The 27,607-nt window shown below is 44.6% G+C and overlaps 1 protein-coding gene across 1 annotated transcript; it reads left to right on the forward strand.

Moving 5' to 3' along the window:
• EIF4E1B (eukaryotic translation initiation factor 4E family member 1B) lies at positions 1–27,607 on the forward strand (the record flags this gene model as incomplete). Its single annotated transcript, XM_082255556.1, has 7 exons — positions 1–18; positions 13,321–13,421; positions 16,680–16,775; positions 18,510–18,573; positions 19,623–19,736; positions 23,008–23,147; positions 27,493–27,607. 7 exons carry the CDS (start codon positions 1–3, stop codon positions 27,605–27,607), a joined length of 648 nt encoding a protein of 215 aa, XP_082111682.1.

Here is a 27,607-nt window from a genome sequence, read left to right on the forward strand (position 1 = left end):
ATGGCTGCAGCTGAAGGAGTAAGTACTAATTGGTTTGTAGGGGGGGGGAGAAAAAAAAAAAAAAAAAAAGTTGGTGTTAATCCTGTATAATGTAATCCAGAACCTGCGGCAATCTCACGTGAAAAAAAAAAGTAACATATTGTGTGAACTGAATCAACAGGTTGCATCCATGTGGATTTCGTGTGGTTTTTTTTTTTTTTTTTTTTTTTTTTTTTTTTTGTATGACTGCAAGCCCTAGGTAACCAAATTGTATTTTTATTTTGTTTCTCAATTCATTTAATTCCTTATGAAAACAAAAAGGTAAAGTATGCAAATCCGAATATGCTGCTTAGGCCATGCTTACAAATATTTTAAACTGGTTTCACATAGGTTTTAAATCATCTTTGTGGGTTTTTTAACATATATACTATTTGTGGGTTTTTTATATAAATAATAATTTGCTGAGTTCTTATGTTTTCTTGCTTTAGGTGAGAATTTTTGTTTATTTTAGTACATGATTTTCTTTTTGTATCAAAGTATTGCTTTGCTTGTTAATTGGGTTGTAAACTACCTAAAGCTAGATACACACTATCCAACTTTTGTGGTTAGATTTCCTTCAGATTTACTTTTTCTATGTAGTGCAAGGGCCTGCCAGATTGCATACAAATTGAAAGTGTTTAGGTTTGACCTCATATTATATGGTTTTGGTAAATCTAAAGGAAAAAGTCTTCAGAAAAACTTTGTATGGCCCTTTAGATTAAACTTCAACTATGTAGTGCAGGGGCCTGCCTGATTGCATACGAACTAAAGTGTTTAGGTTTGTAGGTTTGACCTCATTTATATGGTTTTGGTAAATCTAAAGGGGGAAAAGTCTAAAGACAATTGTATAGTGTGTATGGCCCATTAGGCTCAGTTCGCACCATGCAATGTAGTGGAGCACACATTTTTTTGGCAGCCCATTCATTTCAATGGGTTGTCCTTCATGCACAAAAGAAGTCTCTGCTTCCTTTTTTAAATTGTGCTACATCAAAACGCAGGGTACATTGTTACCATTGATTTTTTTGCCAACGTGTTAGCAAGATGTGAGTGAGTGTCATTAGGCATTAATGGCAGTGCTGTGTGTCTACTAAAGGGCTGCATGGCTTTTGTACATTGCAAGACATTGTGAATAGGGTTGAGCGGACACCTAGATGTCCGTGTTCGACGGGTTCGGCCGAACTTTAAAAAAAAGTCCGGGTCCGTGTCCCGGACTTTTACCGAACTTTTCCCGGACACCGAACCCCATTGAAGTCAATGGGGACCCGAACTTTAAGGCACTAAAATGGCTCTAAAACACCAAAGGAAAGGGCTAGAGTGCTGCAAATGGCAGCAAAACGTAATTAAGAGCATGGCAAGTGCTCTGCAAACAAATGTGGATAGGGAAATAACTTAAAACAACAAAAAAAAACAGAAAAATAAAACAATGTTCTTCTTCATCTCTGAAGGACGAGGCCCATATGGAGTAGGAGGGAGGTTGAGGTGGTGGTGGATGTGGCGGTGACATAGGCGTGCGCACAGGGTGTGCTGGGTGTGCCTGGGCACACCCTAATCACCTAGGGCACATAGCATTGCCAGTGAGGAGATGGGAAAGATCTCCCTGGGACCTGCTCTGCTCTATTTCTCCTTGCCTACAGGTACATGGCCCCGATACATTACTCTCCCTGCTGGCAAACACATGCATGTGTATTTCAACTTTGGGGTGCACACCTTAATGCAATAGGCTGCGCACACCTATGGGCGGTGTAGGTGGAAGCGGCGGTGGAGGAGGACCAGGGCCGGATTAACAGCATCATGGGCTTGGTGTTGAGGATTTTGAAGGGCCTTAAGGGCCGTGCCTTGCCATGCACCCAGAGGAGGTAGGGTGCAGCCATGCATGCCTAATTCAACATGGGATGCTGTCTCTGAAGCCCATAAACACATCCATGCATCGCCAACTGTCCCTCCTTGTCCGGCCTTCACGCTGTGTGGGGAGGTTCTGAGGGTGCTGCCTGGGGAAGCGAGCATAGAAGCCAGACTTCTGTGTTTACAAGTGACAGAAGAGCGGTAACAGTGAATATGGCCAACCCGGGGCCTATATAAAAGGTAGGGGCCTGGAGCTGCAGCTCCAATAGCCCCTACATTAATCTGGCCCTGAGGAGGAGGACGAGGTAGCCAACACTGCTTCTTTTCAAAAATTTTAAATGAGGGTACACCCCAAAAGAGTGAGAGCAAAAATGGAACAATGGGTGGGTAAGGTCGGTATCCATTGCTATTCTGCATAAGGTACGGAAAAGTCCCGTGGGATCCATGCCTGGTTCATTTTAATGAACGTGAGCTTGTCCACATTGTCTCTGGACAGGCGGCTGCGCTTGTCTGTTATAACGCCCCCAGCCGTGCTAAATACCCGTTCAGATAATACACTGGCTGCAGGGCACGCCAGCACCTCCAAGGCGTAAAGGGCAAGCTCAGGCCATGTGCCCAATTTGGAGACCCAGAAGTTGAAGGGGGCAGACCCGTCATTCACTACATGTAGGCGTGTGCACACATACTGCTCCACCATGTTGGTAAAATGCTGCCTCCTGCTAAGACGTTCCATCTGAGCTGCTGGTGCTGCTGTTTGTTGTGGCGTGCTGACAAAGCTTTTCCACATTTCGGCCATGCTAACCCTGCCTTCTGAGGTGCTGGCGGTGCCCTGGTTGCGTTGGCGACCTCCTCCTCCTCCTCCTCTGCCTTGTGCTTCCACTGTGGCCCCGCTGTCAGATGGGAATGCCAGCAGCATGGCGTCTACCAGCGTGCGCTTGTACTCGCGCATCTTGCGATCGCGCTCCAGTGAGTGAATTAAGGACGGTACGTTGTCCTTGTAACGGGGATCCAGCAGCGTGGCCACCCAGTAATCAGCACAAGTTAGAATGTGGGCAACTCGGCGGTCGTTGTGGAGACACTGCAGCATGTAATCGCTCATGTGTGCCAGGCTGCCCAGAGGCAACGAAAGGCTGTCCTCTGTGGGAGGTGTATCGTCCGTGTCCTCTGTATCCCCCCAGCCACGCACCAGTGATGGCCATGAGCTGGCCTGGGTGCCACCCTGCTGTGAACATGGTTCCATCTCCTCCTCCAGCTCCTCCTCCTCCTCATCCTCCTCATCCTCCAGAACTGTGCCCCTGCTGGACAATTGCGTCCCTGGCGTTTGCGTGTGCAGGAACCCACCCTCGGAGCCCCTTGCGAATGACTGCCCTGAAAGCCTTGGAAATGTTACCTCTTCATCCTCCTCCTCCTCCTCATCCTGTGCCACATCCTCTTCCATCATCGCCCGAATTGTTTTTTCAAGGAGGCATAGAAGTGGGATAGTTAAGCTGAGAACGGCGTCATTGCCACTGGCCATGTTGGTGGAGTACTCAAAACAGCGCAACAAGGCACACAGGTCTCGCATGGAGGCCCAGTTAAATTAAATAGCGGAATAGAAAATATGATCCAAAAAAAGTGTATGTATATCACACGTACACAACCACACTGGGCCCCAATTACTATTGTTTGTACCCCTAAAAGGCTAGATGAGGAGTAGGGGGAGTATGGAACAGGCAGCACCCTCAAACCTTCAGAAGTATGAGATGAACCCCAACAACTTGGAAAGGTGGATCTCTCTCACACGTACCAACACAGACTATCCCCCAATTTAACTGATCCCCAAAGGTTTTTGATTAAATAGCGGAATAGAAAATATGATCCAAAAAAAGTGTATGTATATCACACGTACACAACCACACTAGGCCCCAATTACTATTGTTTGTACCCCTAAAAGGCTAGATGAGGAGTAGGGGGGGTATGGAACAGGCAGCACCCTCAAACCTTCAGAAGTATGAGATGAACCCCAACAACTTGGAAAGGTGGATCTCTCTCTCACGTACCAACACAGACTATCCCCCAATTTAACTGATCCCCAAAGGTTTTTGATTAAATAGCGGAATAGAAAATATGATCCAAAAAAAGTGTATGTATATCACACGTACACAACCACACTGGGCCCCAATTACTATTGTTTGTACCCCTAAAAGGCTAGATGAGGAGTAGGGGGAGTATGGAACAGGCAGCACCCTCAAACCTTCAGAAGTATGAGATGAACCCCAACAACTTGGAAAGGTGGATCTCTCTCACACGTACCAACACAGACTATCCCCCAATTTAACTGATCCCCAAAGGTTTTTGATTAAATAGCGGAGTAGAAAATATGATCCAAAAAAAGTGTATGTATATCACACGTACACAACCACACTAGGCCCCAATTACTATTGTTTGTACCCCTAAAAGGCTAGATGAGGAGTAGGGGGGGTATGGAACAGGCAGCACCCTCAAACCTTCAGAAGTATGAGATGAACCCCAACAACTTGGAAAGGTGGATCTCTCTCACACGTACCAACACAGACTATCCCCCAATTTAACTGATCCCCAAAGGTTTTTGATTAAATAGCGGAATAGAAAATATGATCCAAAAAAAGTGTATGTATATCACACGTACACAACCACACTAGGCCCCAATTACTATTGTTTGTACCCCTAAAAGGCTAGATGAGGAGTAGGGGGGGTATGGAACAGGCAGCACCCTCAAACCTTCAGAAGTATGAGATGAACCCCAACAACTTGGAAAGGTGGATCTCTCTCACACGTACCAACACAGACTATCCCCCAATTTAACTGATCCCCAAAGGTTTTTGATTAAATAGCGGAATAGAAAATATGATCCAAAAAAAGTGTATGTATATCACACGTACACAACCACACTAGGCCCCAATTACTATTGTTTGTACCCCTAAAAGGCTAGATGAGGAGTAGGGGGGGTATGGAACAGGCAGCACCCTCAAACCTTCAGAAGTATGAGATGAACCCCAACAACTTGGAAAGGTGGATCTCTCTCACACGTACCAACACAGACTATCCCCCAATTTAACTGATCCCCAAAGGTTTTTGATTAAATAGCGGAATAGAAAATATGATCCAAAAAAAGTGTATGTATATCACACGTACACAACCACACTAGGCCCCAATTACTATTGTTTGTACCCCTAAAAGGCTAGGAGTAGGGGGAGTATGGAACAGGCAGCACCCTCAAACCTTCAGAAGTATGAGATGAACCCCAACAACTTGGAAAGGTGGATCTCTCTCACACGTACCAACACAGACTATCCCCCAATTTAACTGATCCCCAAAGGTTTTTGATTAAATAGCGGAATAGAAAATATGATCCAAAAAAAGTGTATGTATATCACACGTACACAACCACACTAGGCCCCAATTACTATTGTTTGTACCCCTAAAAGGCTAGATGAGGAGTAGGGGGGGTATGGAACAGGCAGCACCCTCAAACCTTCAGAAGTATGAGATGAACCCCAACAACTTGGAAAGGTGGATCTCTCTCACACGTACCAACACAGACTATCCCCCAATTTAACTGATCCCCAAAGGTTTTTGATTAAATAGCGGAATAGAAAATATGATCCAAAAAAAGTGTATGTATATCACACGTACACAACCACACTAGGCCCCAATTACTATTGTTTGTACCCCTAAAAGGCTAGATGAGGAGTAGGGGGGGTATGGAACAGGCAGCACCCTCAAATCTTCAGAAGTATGAGATGAACCCCAAAAACTTGGAAAGGTGGATCTCTCTCACACGTACCAACACAGACTATCCCCCAATTTAACTGATCCCCAAAGGTTTTTGATTAAATAGCGGAATAGAAAATATGATCCAAAAAAAGTGTATGTATATCACACGTACACAACCACACTAGGCCCCAATTACTATTGTTTGTACCCCTAAAAGGCTAGATGAGGAGTAGGGGGGGTATGGAACAGGCAGCACCCTCAAACCTTCAGAAGTATGAGATGAACCCCAACAACTTGGAAAGGTGGATCTCTCTCACACGTACCAACACAGACTATCCCCCAATTTAACTGATCCCCAAAGGTTTTTGATTAAATAGCGGAATAGAAAATATGATCCAAAAAAAGTGTATGTATATCACACGTACACAACCACACTAGGCCCCAATTACTATTGTTTGTACCCCTAAAAGGCTAGATGAGGAGTAGGGGGGGTATGGAACAGGCAGCACCCTCAAATCTTCAGAAGTATGAGATGAACCCCAAAAACTTGGAAAGGTGGATCTCTCTCACACGTACCAACACAGACTATCCCCCAATTTAACTGATCCCCAAAGGTTTTTGATTAAATAGCGGAATAGAAAATATGATCCAAAAAAAGTGTATGTATATCACACGTACACAACCACACTAGGCCCCAATTACTATTGTTTGTACCCCTAAAAGGCTAGATGAGGAGTAGGGGGGGTATGGAACAGGCAGCACCCTCAAACCTTCAGAAGTATGAGATGAACCCCAACAACTTGGAAAGGTGGATCTCTCTCACACGTACCAACACAGACTATCCCCCAATTTAACTGATCCCCAAAGGTTTTTGATTAAATAGCGGAATAGAAAATATGATCCAAAAAAAGTGTATGTATATCACACGTACACAACCACACTAGGCCCCAATTACTATTGTTTGTACCCCTAAAAGGCTAGATGAGGAGTAGGGGGAGTATGGAACAGGCAGCACCCTCAAATCTTCAGAAGTATGAGATTGTGTTCACTGTACCCCACAAAGATTGAGTTCACTGCACCCCACAATGATTGTGTTCACTGCACCCCACAAAGATTGTGTTCACTGCACCTCACAAAGATTGTGTTCACTGCACCTCACAAAGATTGTGTTCACTGTACCCCCCAAAGATTGTGTTCACTGTACCCCCCAAAGATTGTGTTCACTGCACCCCACAAAGATTCTGTTCACTGTACCCCACAAAGATTGTGTTCACTGCACCCTAAAAGGATGTTGTTCACTGCACCCCACAAAGATTGTGTTCACTGCACCCTAAAAGGATGTTGTTCACTGCACCCCAAAAAGATTGTGTTCACTGTACCCCCCCAAAGATTGTGTTCACTGCACCCCACAAAGATTGTGTTCACTGCACCCCAAAAAGATTGTGTTCACTGCACCCCAAAAAGATTGTGTTCACTGTACCCCAAAAAGATTGTGTTCACTGTACCCCCCAAAGATTGTGTTCACTGTACCCCCCAAAGATTGTGTTCACTGTACCCCACAAAGATTGTGTTCACTGCACCCCAAAAAGATTGTGTTCACTGTACCCCCCCAAAGATTGTGTTCACTGCACCCCACAAAGATTCTGTTCACTGCACCCCACAAAGGATTTTGTTCACTGCACCCCAAAAAGATTGTGTTCACTGCACCCCAAAAAGGATGTTGTTCACTGCACCCCAAAAAGGATGTTGTTCACTGCACCCCAAAAAGGATGTTGTTCACTGCACCCCAAAAAGGATGTTGTTCACTGCACCCCAAAAATGATTTTGTTCACTCCACCCCAAAAAGATTGTGTTCACTGCACCCCACAAAGATTGTGTTCACTGCACCCCAAAAAGATTGTGTTCACTGTACCCCCCAAAGATTGTGTTCACTGCACCCCACAAAGATTCTGTTCACTGTACCCCACAAAGATTGTGTTCACTGCACCCCAAAAAGATTGTGTTCACTGCACCCCAAAAAGGATGTTGTTCACTGCACCCCAAAAAGATTGTGTTCACTGCACCCCACAAAGATTGTGTTCACTGCAGCCCAAAAAGATTGTGTTCACTGCAGCCCAAAAAGATTGTGTTCACTGCAGCCCAAAAAGATTGTGTTCACTGCAGCCCAAAAAGATTGTGTTCACTGCAGCCCAAAAAGATTGTGTTCACTGCAGCCCAAAAAGATTGTGTTCACTGCAGCCCAAAAAGATTGTGTTCACTGCAGCCCAAAAAGATTGTGTTCACTGCAGCCCAAAAAGATTGTGTTCACTGCAGCCCAAAAAGATTGTGTTCACTGCAGCCCAAAAAGATTGTGTTCACTGCAGCCCAAAAAGATTGTGTTCACTGCAGCTCACACACAGAAAAATGGATGTGGATCACTGACACCTGCCTATCTCCAATCCCACACCACACAGCAATATCGATTGTAGTTTGTAGAACACAGTTTCCCTAAAATTCAGCAGACTCTGTCCCTAACAGGATTGAGAAGAGATCGTAGATCAGGATTGAGTGCAGATTCACCCCACCCCCCACACAGCAATATCGATTGTAGTTTGTAGAAGACACTGACCCTATAATTCAGCAGACTCTATCCCTAAAATGCCTACAACTCGCCCTGCCTAAACACTCCGACCTGTCCCTCAATTCTATCCGGACACAAATGGTTTTTTCCTGCCTATCTTTCCCTAATCAGCAGCCAGCACATTGATGTGTGCTCTGTCCCTTAGCTAAGCAGCAGAATGACGCTGCTGCGGCGGCTGCCTCGAACTTATAAAGACTTGGTCACATGCTTCAGACGGCCAATCACAGCTACTAAGACATTTGCAGGCATGGCTGGGATGGCTTAAGGCACACCAGTTAAACGATTGTTGATTGGCTGTTGAAAGCCCGCCATGAAAAGAGCGCCAAAGCATGCAAAACCCGGAAATAAAACGACCGAACACGGATTTTTACCCGAACATACAGTAAAGTGTCCGTGTCCGTGTTCGGGTACAAAAAATCCAATTATTCGGTACGAACACGAATAATACAGTCCGTGTTCGCTCAACACTAATTGTGAATGTAAGCTGCACCAGTTTACAAAAAAAAAAATGCCCAAATACTATGAAATGTGTAGGTTTTTTTTTTTTTTTTTTAATTTCTATTTATATTTTTCACCACTTGCTGACTTTGCATGCAAATCTCAAATGTAGTTCATACTTTTTAACTTACTGTAAGAAGACCCCCCCCCCCCTTTTTTTTTTTTTTTTTTTTGATAGCCCAAAGTATCAACCTTTAAGGAATAATATGGTGAAGATCATTAGTTAAACCCACTAGTGCCTAGCAGTTAAAGCCAAACTTCACTCTCAATAAACCTTGACTGTTTTTTAATCCTTATGCTCCTAGCATTAGTAAATGGATGAGAAAGTATATCCATATTTGCTTGTTAAACTTTTTACATTTCTTAAGTTACTTCCTGGTTTCCTGGACTGGGCAAATGATGTCCTACAACCCAGGAAAGGAGGAGCTAAGCACACCCTCCTGCCTGCATGTCTGAGCTAAGGGCAGATGGATTACAGGAAGTAAATGCTGCATGAATCATCGGCCCTTGCTAAAGATAGTCACAGCCAAAAATGCTACAGGGGTGTGTGTTTTTTTTTTTTTTTTTTTTGTGATTTCTCATCAAAATAAAACATGAATTGAAGGGGGAGTTTGCCCCAAATATTAAAAATGCATTTAAATTGTGTTTTTTGGTTTGTAGTGCTCAGTAGTATTGTTCTGCTTTAAATTGAAAATGACAGCTACTGCATCTAAAAAAAATATGACTGCCGTTTCTGGATTGATAAAGGAGCAGTACTTTAGTGCCTGAGTCAGATTAGTATGATTTTAGGTAACTTGGGATCTATTCACCCTGTGCATTTTACCATGCCTAAAGGCCCGTACACACGCACCGATTGTTGGCCGTAAATTTTTGGCCAACGTCCGATCGGCTGATTGTCGGCTTGTTAGTATGATGCTTCCGACAACCGACTGCGACTTTTCAGCCAAACAAAATCTGGTGTGCATGCTATAAAATTATTGTTGGCCATCAGCAGAACGGCCGATTGTTCTTCAGTCAGTACAGATTTCGGCCGACAAAAATGTGATGATCAAGACTGGGCATGCTCAGAGAAGAAAAAACACACAGAAAGTTAACCAGAACATGACATCACTTCTGCAGTTGGTTGTTGTTGGCCGAGAAAATTCATGTGCAGTCTAGAGCACATTTCAACCAACACAACAACACTGGACAAAAGACGGCCGATCGGTCAGCCAACAATCGGTGCGTGTGTACGAGGCATTACTTCTACCAAAGGTGCCCTCTGTGCTCCTTCATCCACAGTTGAGGCACTATAATACAGGAGGTGTGTAACTGGCCAGATCACTAGGTGAAAACAGAGAGGGGGGGGGGGGGGTGAGAGCCTAAAGAAAAGTAATGCAGCCACCACATCTAATGATTGGTAAGCTGCAAGATATTACTTCCCCCCCCCCCCCCCCCACAAATGGAGCTTTCTTATGGTGGTATTTGATCACCTCCTGCGTTTTTTTTAGATTTTGCGCTATAAACAAAAAAAGCAACAATTTTGAAAAAACTCAATATTTTTTACTTTCTGCTATAAAACACTCCCAATAAAAAAATTTTAAAAATCAATTTATCAGTTTTAGGCCAATTTGTATTCTGCTACATATGTTTGGTAAAAAATAACTCCCCAAAAAAGCATATTTTAATTGATTTGCGCAAAAGTTATAGCGTTTACAAACTACGGGATAGATTTTTGGACTTTATTTTTTATTAGTAATGGCAGCGATCTTTAGCGGGACTGCGACATTGCGGCGGACAGATCAGACACCTAACTGACATTTTTGACATTTTTTGGGGACCAGTGACATTAATACAGTAAGCAGTGCTAAATAATATGCACTGTTACTGTATAAATGACACTGGCAGGAAAGGTGTTAACACTGGGGGTGATCAAGGGGTAAGTGTATGCCTAATAGTGCTTACTGTCTGTGTGGGGGGGGTGGGTTGGACAGAAGCAGGGAGAAATCGGTGATGAATCACACAATCTTTCCCTGCCTCTCTGACAGAAGACCCATCTGCTTTAACACAGGCAGGCGGCTCTTCTGTTATTCTAGCTGAAGATCGCGGGAGGATGGCAGCGATCCAAGCCTGCTGCTCCCGCTGTGTCTAATTGAAGCGGGAGCGCGGCTCCGGCGGCAAATCCACATGCACATAACTCCTCCCCCCCCTTTTTTTTTTTTTTTTTTTTTTTTTTCCGAAGTACCAAAGTGTGTATGCTCAGATAGGACACTGGGGTTGGATTTACTAAAGGCAAAAAGACTGTGCACTCCACAAGTGCAGTTGCATCAGATCTTCGTGAATGGAGCAAAGATTAAAGTGGTAGTATTTTTATTCTTGCCTATAATAAGGCTTACCTGTAGGTAAAATTAATATCTCCTAAACCTACACGGTTTAGGAGATATTCACCCTGCATGCAGCCACCGACACCAGCATGTCATGTGCTCTGAAGGTCTGGCGTATCTTGCTGGACCTTCAGAGCTCCTTGCTGGAAAGTGAACTTCCGCGTGCATGCGCAGGAGAGACGTCATCGTGGCTCTGGCCACTCACAGCCCCGGAGCCATCGAACCCGAAAGACTCCAAGGGAACATGTTGGCTCCCTCAGCGGTGTCCGGGCGACCATGTGGGGGCTTCGTTCTAAGGTAAGTATTTTTTATAATGTGCTAGTATGTGATGCATACTAGCACATTATGCCATTGTCCTGCAGGTTTTTTTTTTTTTTTTTTTTTTTTTCACAGGGGATAAAACAACCGCTTTAACTTTGCATGTGATTGGGTATTCTGTGCAAGGAGGGAGAAAAAAAATAACAGCATTTGTGCTTACACATGATTGGGAGATGAAAGTCAGCCGAGCTTTCTTCTCGTGTTGCTAAGCTCTGAAGCTCATTCCTTTTTTGCAGAGTGCAACTGCAGTCTTTTGGTAAATCAACCCCAATGTTCCAGTGTGTCTAAAACACCTCTATGTGCAGTTTTGTAGACTGAACTTGCAGCTTTCCAGAAAGGTTCAAAATTGGATATTGCCCACAGGACTGTGGGATTTGCATGCAGGTCTGTACTCTAGTAACAGGTAAATTTAAGGGCTCTTTCACACACTATGTCCGTCAAACGGACTCCGCTTTTCTCAGCGGGGGATCGATCCGCTGAGCAGAAGGATGACAGCTGTGTGCGGAGACACAGCTGTCAGTTCCCCATGCATCTCTATGGGGAAAATCAGATGGGAACGGACTGTCGGTCCGTTCTCATCCGATCCGCTGGACGGATGGAAAATAGGGTTTCCATCCGTCCAAATTTGACGGATCGGGTCTGATGTCAGCGGTCATGTCTCCGCTGACATCCGATGCCCCGTAGGAATGCAGTGGGGGACCGTTCAGATCCGCCAAAAAAACAAACGGGTGGATCTGAACGTTCCACCTGTGTGAAAGGGGCCTTATGCCCCGTACACACGTGCAGATTATCTGCAGACTTTTGTCTGCAGACTTACCTTTTCTATGTAGTGCAAGGGCCTGCCGGATTGCATACAAATTGAAAGTGTTTAGGTTTGACCTCATATTATATGGTTTTGGTAAGTCTGCAGACAAAAGTCTGCAGATAATCTGCACGTGTGTATGGGGCATTAGTTTCATCTTGTTTTTTTTTTTTTTTTTTTTTTTTGAAGTGGGAGCAGAAGAACTGTACTGGCTGAAACTGCCGACTTTATTTACAGGGGGAACAATGGCAATAGAGAAGGTTTTCTAAACTGCCAAAGTGACTGTTCTCCAAAGAGAAAGTTGTGCACAGACACATAACTATGAAAAATAATTGTGGCAGGAGTTTAGGACCATCCCATGTCTGTCTATTGTGTGTGGTTAACTATATAACAAAAGATGAATGTCAGGATTTTAAAAGCTGCCATAGGGACATGTAACTTGAAAAATTTAAAGTGTACCTGTGTTTTGCCCAGCACAGGTACACTTTTTTTTTTTTTTTTTTTTTTTTTCTTACACTATGGCCAGTTTTACTCCAAAGAAAAGCTGATAAGCTAAAGCCCCATACACACAATAAGAAAATCTGTAGGGAAAATTCGTCTGACCGATCTGTTGATTTTCGGATTGTTAGTATGGTGCTTTCGACAGCCAACTCCGACTTTTCGGCTGACAAAATCCTGATGTGCAGGCTATATAATTTTTGTTGTCCGTCAAAACAACGTCTGATTTTTTTCCTCTCATTAGAACAGATTTCGACGGGAAAAAAATCTTAAGAGCAAGACTAGGCATGCTCAGAGATGAAAGAACACATACAAAGCAATCCAACACATGACATCACTTCTGAAGTAGAATTCTGTCATACGGGAAAATAACCTCTTCACTTTCCACATCAGACTAGCATGCCACAAAAAACGGACGACAGATCGTTCGATAATCTGATCGTGTGTACGGGGCTTTAGAAACTAGCTGGGGAAATGTCCTACATGCAGCCTTCTGTTCCTATCCAGTGGTTCAGTTTGCAAAACCTAAGCGAACAGCCTGTGTTCATATTGAATTTGACTCCCCAATAACTTTTGATCTTGCAGTTGTGTATGATGTCTTGATAAGCAATTTCCTCCTTCTTTAGACAAAATGTAAAGGTCTTCCCAGAAGAGACAATGAAAAAAGGAAAAAGAAAAAGGACGTGGTTACTACGGAGACTGTGGAGAAACATCCTCTCCAAAGCAGGTACACCTCTTCCCTGGGGCTGTGAAAGAACTAAAAGTAACTTTACAAAGTTGGTCATCTCATAAGCACTAAAAGAAACCTTGCCCATGAGTCATTTGTTCCCTAGAACGCTGTACTGTGGTTCTTGGGGACTTCAGACAAATTGTGTTCTGCAGATTGTTTCACAGAATTGAGAAATCATGAATTTGCTTTTTGACTACTGAAAAAGCATGAGGATTTCTCAAAAGGTGAAGCTTTCTCCACTTTACCAATTATCTGTGTCTGCTTATCTTATATAACCCACCACCCCTTCTTTTTATTTTTATTTTTTTACCACTTTCTCTAATTTTCATAATGCACATTTAAGGTCCAGTTTACTTAAACTACTGTACTAGATGAAAAAAAGTCCCATCTTCCACACCACTGCCCTTTCTTACCCATCCTTGCCATCTTCCTGGACAGCTACAAGCTAAACAGCCAGAACACAGGAACAATTACCTATAGTCTAATCCTCTGACTTGGATAAAATACACTGCTCAACAATTTAAAGGAATGCTTTGAAAACACTTTTTAGATCTCAATAGGGAAAAATCTCATGCTGGATATCTATACTGATATGGACTGGGTAATGTGTTAGGGACGAAAAGGATGCCACATCCTTTGATGAAAATGGTCAACCTACTGTAGGGTCCAGATATCACTTCATGCTACCAGCAGTGACACTGACCCTAGCCGAATGCTAAACTAGTGAAAAAGTCAAAAGATGAGTATGGAAAAGAAATGCCAGTGGCCGCCACCTGTTATACCATTCCTGTTTTGGGGGTCACCTCATTGTTGATCATCTAGTGCACCTGTTACTTTCATTAACAACCCCACTCTGCAACATAACTGACTAGATCAATATACCAATAATTGACTTGATGCTATACTCTAATCTAAAAAGTGTTCCTTTTATTTTGTTGTTTTTCTTGAGCAGTGTATAACAGCAGCTCCTGTATTTGGACATGTTTCCTCCAAAAACCTCTGTCCTTCCTCAGGGGTTTTGTAACCCAGCTAACAGGGACAGGAAATGCCTGCCTATTACCAACCACCTCTGAGGTAATTAAAACAGCTATTTACAAATACAAACTGTAGAGGGAAGCAGATCCTAAACCCTCAAAATACTTCGCCAGGACCCGCTAACCACCCAGATTAGTGCCTGTATTATGACTCCACAGCCCGGCAGTTTGATGGGAATCACTCTTGAACAGAAATTGAAGCCAGTAAAAAGTGCATTTCCTTCATTCACTCCCAAAGCAGAAATCAGTTTTTGATGTTTGGATGGGGTAGGAAAATGCGGGATGCACAACTTTAAAAAATGTCCAATTATAAACAAAGGGACCCCCCCCCCTTAATTTACAAAAGTCCTGCCTCCTTCCTCCTGCACGGATGCTAGTCTACCTGCCTGCCACCAAGCCATGCCTGGCTGATATTCCTCCTGACTTTCTGCCCCAGTCCTGCCTGAATGGCACACTTCCATGGAGATTCCATGGGCAATGATGAATGTTAAGCCCACATCAAAGAGCACTTACAGCTGAGAGTCTCTCCCCTTGTGTTGTCCATGCTCAGTGCTGATCTCTACTTGCTGTCTTTTGCTCTGTCCCGCTGCCTCTCCTGAAGTTTCTCCTCCAACTGCCTCCTGTAGTGGGATCCTTTTAGGCCAGTTATCCTGCACCTCCAGCCAGAAATCGCCCCTCCCCGGTAGGGGATTCCCTCAAGGGCCACTAACAACCTCTCCTCAGCTTTCCATCTTTCACCTGATTCTCTTGCTGGATTGGCCCATGTCTATTTATGGGATTCTCTCAGTCCCCCTGCTAGCCCACGTCTGGGGATTGGTTGAGGCCCCATAAATATTCATGGAAGCTCCTCCTAACCCCACCCACTAGTTCTAGAAGGTTTTTCCAACATTCCAGACACCAGGGGAAGGGAGAGCTGCCAGGATGAGTCACCCAGCCCTGAACTCTATTGAACCCTAACCAAATTGAGACTAAAAGGCTTTAAGCATTTGTCGGGTAACTTTTGCCTACACTGCTAGTAGCACACACTAGAGGGTGCTACAGTAAGAAGAAACATCAGTATCCAATTGCTTTGTGGTTGGCTCATACAGACGCTTATAATCCCTTTTTAGGGGGCTGACTTACTAAAGCTGGAGAGGGCAAAATCTGGTGCAGCTCTGCATAGAAACCAATCGGCTTTTAACTTTTAGTTCAATCAAGCTTTGACAAAATCCTGGAAGCTGATCGGTTTCTGTTAGAGATCCACCAGATTTTGCACACTCCGGTATTAGTAATTCAACCCCAAGTGACATTTCCTGGCTTATAGGAAATAAAACATGTAAATTGTCTATTGAGTTGCTTGTTAAGCTGACCTGATATCAAAGTAATGCCCCATACACACCTGCAGATTATCTGCAGACTTTTGTCTGCAGACTTACCTTTTCTATGTAGTGCAAGGGCCTGCCGGATTGCATACAAATTGAAAGTGTTTAGGTTTGACCTCATATTATATGGTTTTGGTAAGTCTGCAGACAAAAGTCTGCAGATAATCTGCACGTGTGTATGGGGCATAAAGAGTTGCTATAGAAATGTCAACTGACAAAGCGATATCCTCTAAATGTTCCCCCTTACCCAGAGTCACTGTGCAGAACAAGGTATGGTTTGACAGTGTTGGGGAAAGATGCAGGAAGTCCACAAGCAATACTGGTAATTAGTCAATTAAAGTGATAGTGTGTTTTTGTTTGTGGGGGTGTTTCTCCCCCCCCCCCCCCCCCATGGTATGCTTGCCTACTCGGTGTAGTGGTTTTTCACAGAGCAGCCCAAATCCCCTTCTCGGGTCCCTCTTCGGTGCTCCTCACTCCTGCTGAGTGCCCCCACAGCAAGCAGCTTGCTATGTGGGCACCCAAGCTAAGCCCCAGCTCCATGTCCATGTGTCCGTTCAGACATGGAACTGTGATTTGGCCCCATCCCTCACTCTCCTCATTGGCTCACTGACTATGACAGCAGCTGGAGCCGATAACTCCCACTGCTGTGTCTCAGCCAATCAGGAGGGAGAGTCCCAGACAGCCGAGTCTCTCGTACAACATTGCTGGATTTAGAGGGGGCTCAGGTGAGTATTGGGGGGGGGGGCTGGGGTTGCTTCTGCACACAGGGTTTTTTTTTTTCTGCATAGAATGCATTAAGATAAAAAAATAAATAAATCTTCTGCCTTTACAACCACTTTAATTATATTTCTCTTTGTTAGGTGGGCTCTTTGGTTCTTTAAAAATGTCAGAAGCCAGCCATGGCAGTGTAATTTACGTCTTGTGACAACATTCAACACAGTGGAAGACTTCTGGGCGTATGTATTTAAGCTCTGTAATCCATTTAATTGTTAAAGCATCCACTATTTTATTTTTTGCATTTGCAATCTGTCTCTCTCCTTTCAACTCCCCCCCCCCCCCTTTTTTTTTTTTTTTTTTTTTTTTTTTTTTTTTTTGTCCAAGCTTAATTGAACAAGCCGAGGTTAGAAGCTGATTGGCTACCATGAACAGCTACCCCAGATTTTCTACCAGTTTTTTAGTAGATTATCCCCACTGTGCCCTTAGTCAGGTGAATCTCTAAACCTGATTTATAGGTCATCCCCTTTTGAAACCATAGTCCTTGTACAATGAATTTAAAAATAATTTCATAGGCATTCTGGGGCAGGGGCAAGGTGGAAAAACATGAGGATGAAAAATCTGGTGGTCTTTGTGGCTAGTATGTGGTGCCAGTCTACAAGCGAAGATGTTTACAAGAAGGTAGTCCCTGATTCACATTTCCACATGCTTGCTCTATATTTTTGTTATACTAATCTATTTGAAGATTAGTTGGTAGAAAGGGATAGCATCCAATTTTGCAATAGCACTGGGAAATATCCCTTAGAAAACGAGTGAGGCCAAGAGCACACTGCTTTCAATGAGTCAGATAACTTGTAAAGTTTCATTACTAGAAGGGGCAGGTTTAACTAATGTAACCCTGCCCCCTAGAGGACTGCTGAGAATTATACTTTCTGGATTCCCCTGGGTTGCCCTTACTGACAGCAGGTAAACGGCTCAGTCAATAATCAATCCAGGGGATGTTGTGTTTGCGGTTTTGTTGAGAACTTGGATAGGAGAAGGTATGAGTGGGATACTACAACTATTAACTATTCAGTCTGAGGGGCAGCTTACTGTAGAATGCGGCAAGGCCGCTGCTGCATTTTGCCACTAAGTGAAGATACCTTAAATGCTCCTGTGAAAATATTATTTTCAGGGTTCTGAAACTGGCACCCCCTTTTCTCTCAATGCCTGTGTGCTGACACCCGTCCGCTGACCCTAGCTTCTGGAGTGGTCCCCTTTCTGGCAGACCCCTGGGCAAGTTCCTCTATACTCAGACACTGTTTTTCAGAGTCACTGTTGCCTCCAAACTCCACTTGCCAGCATCCACTGGACCTCTGAGTTCAGCCACACTTTCAGTTCACCAGGCTGACTGCCTGTGACCAGCTTCCACAACTTCAGAGGAGACAGCAGTCACCCTCCCTCTGGGACTTGGCTTCCCACCCAAGGACCCCCTGCCACATGTGCCCTTGGCTTTTATAGCCTATCCCAGGATGCACCACTGTCTGTGCCAACCCACTGGGACAGTTGCAAAAGCCTGCGTCACTGGTTGGGTTTCCTCCACTGTCCAACAGGCCCCCCTATTGGACACCATGGGGACACTCCCTCAGCCCAGATGAATCACACATGCAACAGGCCTTGCTAGAAATCCTGCTCCCTGATAAGCAGACAGGGCAACTATGGTTTTCCTGCTGCTTTCCTGTTAAGCAGAAACGCCAAAACTATATCTACTATCTAGCACCTGACTAGAAGGGTGCTACCCTGAATTCAGCTAAAATGCTTGGAGGACCTGCGTTAGAAGAAAATGTCCTTCCAAAAGAACAAAATGTTCCTACAAATATTAAGACATTCAATTAAGGACTTGGTGACTAGGGGGGTCAGAATGACTGACTTCTTGCAACTGAAAAAAAGTTTGTGTAGGCGACCACTGATGTTAATCCATAATTTCTGTCCCTCAGACTCTACACACATGTCCAGCTGGCAAGCAAGCTGTCCTCTGGGTGTGACTACTCAATATTTAAGGTGAGAGCATAAAGCCAGGCATGCAATGAATGATTAAACCTTTGATGAGAAAAATGGGGGTTGACCTTGTTAGCACCTTCTTAAAAAAAAAAAAAAATGTTCTTGTCCACTGGCCTCCATATGTTGTGCTGTAGACTTGTAAGCGGTGTAAGTAAGGAAAATCTTTTTGCATATCTGTGACTGTAGTATTACAGGGAGAGTGTTGGAATGACAGACGGGCATCTCCCGTTTCCCAAAGCAGGGGTCCACAGTGACAGTCTCCATTCCTCTCTAACAAATTGAATTAAAGTGTTTGTAAACCCTTACGTAGCCAGTGAAGTGACTGACCACAGGTGATAGAGCTAAAAGAAATCCTCCTACATACGTTGTACCTCTTTATCTACAGTATTCCCTTCTCTGCATTTATTCAAAGTACATACATTTTATACAGCTTGTCTGAGCTTTCAGAAATCAGAGGGTGGAGAGCTAAAGTTACACTCTGCAGGACTCAGTGAGGACAGTTGACTGGAGGGACAGTTAACTAGGTGTCACATTTGCAGTCATGCTAAGTATATATGTTGGTGACAACTGGCAAATGTGGGATTTCCTCTTTGGAGAAATATCTCGTATTATCAGGCAGGAAGTAGGAAAAATTTATGGCAATAAAAAAAAAAAAAAAAAAATGAAGATTGGTTTTAATGCCTTCCAAATTTATCCAAGGCCAAATGTTTTTGGCTGGAGTTGGGCATTGACTTGCCAACCCTCTCAGAAAAAATGCTTGTTTGGGCAGTCCAAATAGATATTCTGCAGGGCTGTGCTTGCCTAGAGCACATATTAGGATTTTGGGCCCATTCACTTTTTTTTTTTTTTTTTTTTTTCCTTGTTTGTGCCCATCATTTCAATGTGGCCCCCAACATGTATCCATAGGCAACAAAATGCACCTATAGCGTGTGTGAAGTGGGGAAAAAAAAAAAAAAGTTTAATGTGCTAAACTAAAAGCAGAATGTTAAATCATTTGACTGTTGCGACAGTCATTGCTCTAATGCTGTTAAGTGTAATTTCATATGCAGGATGGCATTGAACCCATGTGGGAAGACAGTAGGAACAAAAGAGGGGGGAGATGGCTCATCACTCTGTCCAAACAGCAAAGGCACAGTGACTTGGACACCCTTTGGCTGGAGACAGTAAGTATGAATGTCCTGCTATTATGTCTTGTTTTGTAGAGTCCAGTAGCCTTTGAAAGTGGATACACTGCCTTCCTTTTTCAAGGGGAAAAAAATTATTTTTTTTTTCTTTACAAGAAAAAGCAATAACAAACATAAAAATAACATTGTAGGTAACAAGACAGCGCTCACCATATAAAGTAAAAGAATTGTCCACCAAACTATATAAAGGGGCAAGGCAGCCTATGGGGGGAGGGGGGGTAGTAGGAAGGCAGGATTCTATACCTGGACCCCTAAGGGGCCAAGGGAATGACCTTAAGCTGCGTCTTGTAAAAAGTAATACTCAGAAATCGAAATCCAAATATAAATTTAGACATGTAAACAAAATAACCGTTTTCTCTCGGAGGAGGCTAAGGGGAGAAAAACTAGAGACCTGGAAATCTAGTTTAGTGCAATTAAAACCACTTATGCTCTAGACATGTACGTTTATAAATATCCTATTGAGAAGAATGAGGCCTGAAGTCTTCTGACTACTAACGAGTAGTTAGGAGAAAAGGGGAGTAGGGAGGAAGAAGTAAAGGGTGGAAGAGATGGGACAAGTCACTCCTCCCAACTCTGTCGAAGTATACCAAAAGAATTGGATGTATCAGCCTTTTGGTACCAGTCCGTGTAGTAGAAAGAAGACATAAGTGCAGTTATTTCCGTGCTAGGGAAAGAATGCTCAATACATTTCCTGCCAACAAGAAAAAACTTTCTGGGTGGGAGCATAGTTTTGGATTTCGGTGTCCAATTTTCTCCTTTGAATAGAAGATCTATTAGGACAGTGGAGGAAAAACCGTGGCATGAGTACTCAAACTGCTTGGGGGTCTGCCTAGGAGAGGGGACCACTCCAGAAGGTCAAAGGGAGACAGCGAACCTGTGGAGCAGGCTTAGAGCAAGGGGGTGCCAGTATGGGCCCTGAAGTGTTTAGTAGCACAGCAATAGTAAAAGTAGCTACCTCCAGCAAGGAGTGCTTAAGGGAGCTCAAGAGAACTTCTTTATGCAAGGAAAGCAGTCCAGAGTCAGTTTGGAATTACAGGCAGCAAGCTGGCATTGACCGGCATCTAGCCAGCGTCAAGTCGGTGCCAGTTGTCCCTAGCAAATTGTGCATAGTTGAGCCAGCGGAATATCCCACTCATTTCCTTCTCCCATCCAAGTTCTCAAACCTAAAAATCCAAAGATACTGGACTGGTCATTGTCTCAGTGCTCACACTTGGAGAAACATGCACAAAGGTACTTTTGCACCCGATGACCCAGGGGGACCCATATCCAGCAAAATGACTGGGAGTCCTGCTACACTAGCTTCTAGGAGCATCACCCAGATTGTTTGTGTAATAAAAAAAAACGTGTGTGTGTGTGTGTGTGTGTGTGTGTGTATATGTATATGTGTGTATGTGTGTATATATATATATATATATATATATATATATATATATATATATATATATATATATATATATATATATATATATAGCGCAAGGTTTCCAGGCCTATGGCCTGATGTGGGTATGCCATCAGTACCGGTAATCTCTCCAGCCCATGTGAGCTGTGACACTGGGTGTGACAACTCCGGCATCTTTGTTTGTGGTTTTTGTTGGAATAAAGGGGATGGGAGAAGGGAATGAGTGGGATACTCCTTGAGGCTTGAACTAATTACAATTGGGACTTTACTTCTGAAATGCCCATTGGTGCTTCCTTGACGCCGGCCGGCGCCAGCCAACGCTCCCTGACACTGAGAACACTCTGTAGAACAGAAGAAGTGCTGAATCTTCGACTTGTAGTCCAGAAGATCCAAGACCGAGAACTGTAGAACTCCTTACACTGTTGTACTGTGAAAGTCACTGAATACTTTCCCCCGCCTGGCACAGCTTGAGGTAGTATGTAGTAGAACTCTGTATAGCTGTCCCTGTAACTGGCACGCTCTGTACAATTCAGGGCCCAAACTGCAGGTGCCCCCTTTTTACCTCAAACTTCAGGGTCCACTGACTAGGTACCCCCCTCTGTAGCTTCAGGGTCCTCAACCTAGGTACCCCCTTTACAGCTAGCTGGCACTGGATCCCAGAATCTCTTCCGGAGTGGTCCCCTCTAACTTCAGGCAGACCCCCAGGGGCAATCCTCAGTACTCACGACCTGTGTAGGCTTTCCTGGGACTGGATCTCTCTATCTCTCTATCTCTCTCTATCTATCTATCTATCTATCTATCTATCTATCTCTCTCTCTCTATCTATCTCTCCCTCTCCGCAGGCTCTCGGCACACCGGATCCCCTCAGCTCAACTCGGCACTCTCTCTGGACACCCCGAGACATCCACCTTCCTCAGACAGGAGAGAGACAGCCGCACTCTCCTTCCTGGGACTCTGCTCCCGCCTAAGACACTGTGCCACGCACCCCCCCCAAACTTAAACCCACTCCCAGAATCCTTTGCAGCATATTCCGCCTTCTGCAGTAGTTACAAGTTGGGATGTGTCCCCTGACTGGGCTTCCCACACTGCCCTATGGGAATCCTCTCACAGGAGCCAGCGGGGATACTTCTCCCCTCAGCAGGCACATCTGGAAGCCCTGACACTCTAACTAAATAAATCACAGCCCTGCTGTTAGGCAGACGAGACCCACTATAGTTTTACCTAGCACCTACCTGTAGGGTGATATATATATATATATATATATATATATATATATATATATAGTTGCTCGGTAGCTGTATCAATGTATATAACATGTTGATTTTATGGAATTTTCACTTCCTGGAAAATAGTGCAGACAGAAGCATGAACAATATGCCTACCTACTCAACATTCAGCTACTTGGGTTAAAAAATGCAATTGCGTAATTGTATGTGGTTATCCTAAAATCCTCAACATTACCCCACATCGTTGTTTGCATGAACTATCTTAGCAGTTCATGTTTTGGCTATGTGACCAATATTTATTTCAGCTAAGTTTTAGAATCGCCAAAGTGCTAATAAAACGACTGTATTTTGGAACACAAATCGGCTTTGTGCGCTGATATGGAATCTTGCACTGAATGAAAGGTAAGACCATATCCGTTCTGACTTTTCATTAAAACCGTTCAGTGCTTTCCTATAGGATTCAATGAACCCCCATAGGCAGTTAAACTCTGTGCTAATTGCTGAATTAAATTTCTATACAAACCCAAACGCGGCAAATCTCCCATGTACCCAAATGTTTTTTACAGAAAGCTTTTCACATGTATGGCTTGCTATCTAAAATCCATATTTCACTATTTATTCTCAGTTGCTGTGTCTAATTGGTGAAGCTTTTGATGAATACAGTGAGGAGGTCTGTGGAGCGGTTATTAACATTCGTGCAAAAGGTGACAAAATAGCGCTCTGGACCAGAGAGACGGAAAACAGAGAGGCTGTCACTTACATTGGGTAAGTCCTAATCATTCTTTTAGATCAAATATTTACACATGGACTGAATGTTGGGTGGCATTGGCCAGTTCAATAGAAACCGTCCCAACAATGGGCCTGTGTGAACTGAAAACGGTCCAACAGAAGCCAGTTGTTCGGCTGACTTCTGTTGAAGGGGCATGACAGAATAGGTCTGCCTACTGGCTCCCCCTGTTGGCGCTCCTAGTCAATGGCTGAGAACGATGACCAGAGTGTTCTGGTGGGGGCGGCAGCCCACCTCTCAGAACACAATAAAACCGCAGGAGAGATCGCTGTACAAACATTGTGTGTGTTTTTTTTTTTTTTCTGGGTTGAAGGGGGAAAAAAAAAATTAGCATGTGTACTAGGCTTTAGGCCTCTTGCACACAGGTGTCATATTTTACTGATGTTTAGGCCCCATGCACACAGGGCCTCAAAAAAAAAAAAACAAGCTGCAGAGCCACTTCTAACGCCAGGAAAAAGCTGCTGTAAAAACGTGCTTGCTTTTTCCATTGGCGTTATTACACGTTTGGCTATGTTACTTTTTGGCAGCGTTTTTTCTGCCTCCATTCAAAATCAATGGTTGCCTTGGAGCCGTCTTTGATGCAGCTTTCAGCCCATTGATTTGAATGGATTTCGCATCACAAGTCTGATCAGGATGATCCGACTTGTGGTGCGACTTGCGCTCTGAGAATCTTGAGGGGGAACTCCACGCCAAAAAGGGGAAAAAATTGGTGTGGGGGGACCCCCCCCCCCCGGGTTCCAAACCAGGCCCTTTGTGTCTGGTATGGATTTTAAGGGGAGCCCCACGTCCTCCCAAGATCCATACCAGACCCTTATCCGAGTATGCAGGCCAGGAAAGGGGAGATGAGGAGCAAGCGCCCCCTGGACCATACCAGGCCACACGTCCTCAACATGGGGGGGCTCTGCACCCCCCACCCCAAAGCACCTTGCCCCCATGTTGAGGACAGGGGCCTCTTCCCAACAACCCGGTGATTATGCCGTCATTGGTGTATGCAACTTGTTTTATAGCCATTAGAGGCGTGGCTTCTTGGTGACGTCATCTGGAGACCGCACGTCTTTATGTCATCATAAGGGGATGGGGTCTCCGGATGACGTCATCTGGAGGCCACGCCCCTAATTGTTATAAAACAAGCTGCATACACCAGACACGGCATAATCACAGAAGACCAGAGGGGAGAAGACCGGATGAAGATTTTTAATAAACTTCTCAAAACGTCTCTTGTCATGATTTGCATACACTGCCTTTCATGGGGTGAATGGGTAGGGATACTGTGTATCCCATACCCATTCACATAGGGAGGGGGTCCGGGATTCCAGATTCTGGTAAGCCCCCTGCCTGCAAACCCCCACAACCATCGCCCAGGGTTGACGAGAAGAGGCCCTTGTCCTCAACATGGGGGCAAGGTTCTTTGGGGTGGGGGGTGCAGAGCTCCCCCCCCCCCTCAAGTTGAGGGCGTGGGGCCTCTCGCTCATCCTCCCCTTTTCTGGGCTGCATGCTCCGGAAAGGGTCTGGTATGGATTTGGGGGGGGGGGGGGCCACAACGTGTGTTGTGTGTGGGGTTTTTTTTTTTTTTTTTTTTTCCCATTTTGGCGTGGAGAATCTCAAGATTCTCAGAGCGCAAGTCGCGCCACAAGTCGGATCATCCTGATTTTACTTGTGATGTGATTTCAAATTCATGGGCTCCCATAAAGAACCATTGATTTTCACATAGAAAAAAAAAAAAAAAACCTATAATGTGGCTTAACGCTGTATAAGCAATGTTAATCAGCCTTTAGCAGCATCAGATGTTTTTACAGCTCTGATGCTGGTCCTCAGAACGTGCAGGCCCTGGTGTGTGTGTGTGTGTGTGTGTGTGTGTGTGTGTGTGTGTGTGTGTTTTTTTTTTTTTTTGAGCTTAAAAACGCCACTTGCCACTTGCAGGGGAGGGCTGGCAGCCTTAGGTCTGGGGGGAAAGTCTAGTCAAGTGGCCCATTGAACCATCGAATCAGCTTACCATCCATGCCCACCTGGTTTTGGACTTGCAGCTGTATACAGTGTCTGGCCCCTACATTAATCCAACCCTGAGTGAGGCCTTTTTACCAGTTTTTACTACTTTTCAGAGTGGCCCGGGGGGCATTTGCCCCCCTGCCCCCCTTGCCAGTCCTCCCCTGGCCACTTGGAGCTTCTAAGAGCCTGTGTGTGCATGAGGCCATAGAATAACATAGAGGGGTGTTTTTAAACTGCAAAAAAATAGTCTGCTCCTAACAGCAGCTGCAAAAACGCCCTGTGTGAAAGTGTAGACAAAATTCTTCATTGCCAGTGTTTGTAGTAATACTAATTTTATACTAGCATAAACCTGTTTCTAGATGCATATGCGCATTAATTACTGCATTTAAATCTAAAAAAAAAGAACATTTTTCAGCTGTGTACTCATCACTGTGCTGCGCGAATCGCCGTACCCATATGTTGCTCCTCAGGAGCGAGCATGGGGGGCATGCGCGTGGCAATTAGTGAGAGGGGAAGCTGATCTGCACAGCTGGCTGCCGCAATTGCCGCCGGTCACCCGCGATCACTCCCTGGGAAGACAGAACGGCGGTCTGCCGTTGTAAACACGGCAGACTGTTCTGTCAGTTATCACAGGGGCTCCTGTGTTCCTCTTATTTAGGAACACAGGGCTCCTGTGTTAATCCAATAAGCCCAATGTCTCTCTTTCTCTCTTTTTTTTTTTTTTTTTTTCCTCTTGTCAAACACAAGGCCTGCGGGCCGAATGTGGCCCTCAAGTCCATTTTATATGGCCCTCGCACCTCTCCTGCAGCTGCAGGAGAGCTCCAGACCTCGTACTTTCTCCTTTCCAGAAATGCCTCCAGCTTCTTCCCAGCAGCAGCACAAGTTAAGGGGGGTTCACTGTGATGTACTGGAGGGTGGGGGACAACTTCTGATGGTGAAGAGGCTCTTGACATCTTATGTAAGGGTAGGTGATGCTGTGGACATCTAGTTTTACAGATACAACCGGCCCTTTTGAGGGCAATTATAATGCTGATGTGGCCCGCCATTAAATTGAGTTTGACACCCCTGATGTAAGACATACATGATCTAACCTGCTGCAGCTTCTAATACACTGTGATGAGCTTATATTGTGCAGTAAAATCAGAGTAAGCAATCTCTGTACTACAACTGAGCAAGACTTTTGGTAAGGCTGGAGTATAGTTTTAATGGGATTTTACAAATACAGCTGTGAAAGCCCATTCACCCTTTTCTGTTCTGTCAGATGAGCTTTTCAATTCGAATCCATGTAAAAGCATCTGAATGTGCATTAAATCACTCGTTTACAATACAGTGACATTCCAGAAGGGATTTTACTGCCAATGGGTTTGAATGTAGCCGACTGCAAGTGCTGGTTAAAAAAAAAAAAAAAAAAAAAATGGCAACAAGTAAAGCAGGTTTCTCAGCCATTTATATGCAGCTGCCTACCATGCCAAGTGACATTTGCCACTTTGGCCTGCCTAGTACAGACCTCCTCTGGTGCCAAGTTTGTCCTCTCCTTCTAGGAAAAGATTCTCGCCTTATGATTCCTTTCATAATAAGCTTGGTATCAAGCACCATTTTTACCAGCATGGCTAAGTGGCAGACCTAACAGGGGTGTCAGATTGGCTTCTTGTACATGTGTCTGACTCTTCTTGGAGCAGAGAAGCCCACCTAGCTGAATGCCGAATGGTCCTTCCCATTGCTGGAGTCCCCCTGTATTTGAGGTAGGTGGCGGATGGGGTAGCAGACCTTATTTAGACTAAGGCCCCTTTCACACATGCGGACCGTTCAGATCTGCCTGTCAGATTTTCAGGCGGATCTGAACGGATGCCCCATGCATCTCTAGGGGGCAGCGGAGGCATGTCTGCTGACACCCGCTGCCATCCGGTCCTGTCCATCAAATCCGGGTGGATGTAAACCCTATTTTCCATTCGTCTGGCAGATCGGATGCGAATGGACAGGCGGTCCGTTCTTATCTGATTCCCCCCTAGAGGACAGCGGGGATCTGACGGCTCCGTCTCTGCCCCCCGCTGAGAAAAACTGGAGCGGACAGTGTGAAAGGGGCCTAAATGGTAGCTAGTAGGTTGCATCACAGAGAGAGTAGGGAGGCAAATAAAACTCTCTTCTAGATGAGGATAGTAGGGACTCACCAGAGGGGTCCTGCTGATTGCCAGTCTGCCACTGCTACTTTATCCTCTGTCTAAATAAAAAAAAAATGTGCAGATTATGTATGACTTGCGTTCATTGTGGGAAATGAGATATGATAAAATAACCAAAATGCCACTGTTTAGTTACAGTATCTATATTTTTTTCTTTCAGCCGTGTTTATAAGGAGAGACTAGGCCTGTCTTCCAAGGCAGTCATTGGTTATCAAGCACATGCAGATACAGCCACAAAGAGCAGTTCCCTTGCCAAGAACAAGTTTGTGGTGTAA

The sequence above is a fragment of the Pelophylax lessonae genome, assembly GCF_965119305.1.
Source record: "Pelophylax lessonae genome assembly, chromosome: 4".
Classification (NCBI taxonomy): Eukaryota; Metazoa; Chordata; class Amphibia; order Anura; family Ranidae; genus Pelophylax; species Pelophylax lessonae.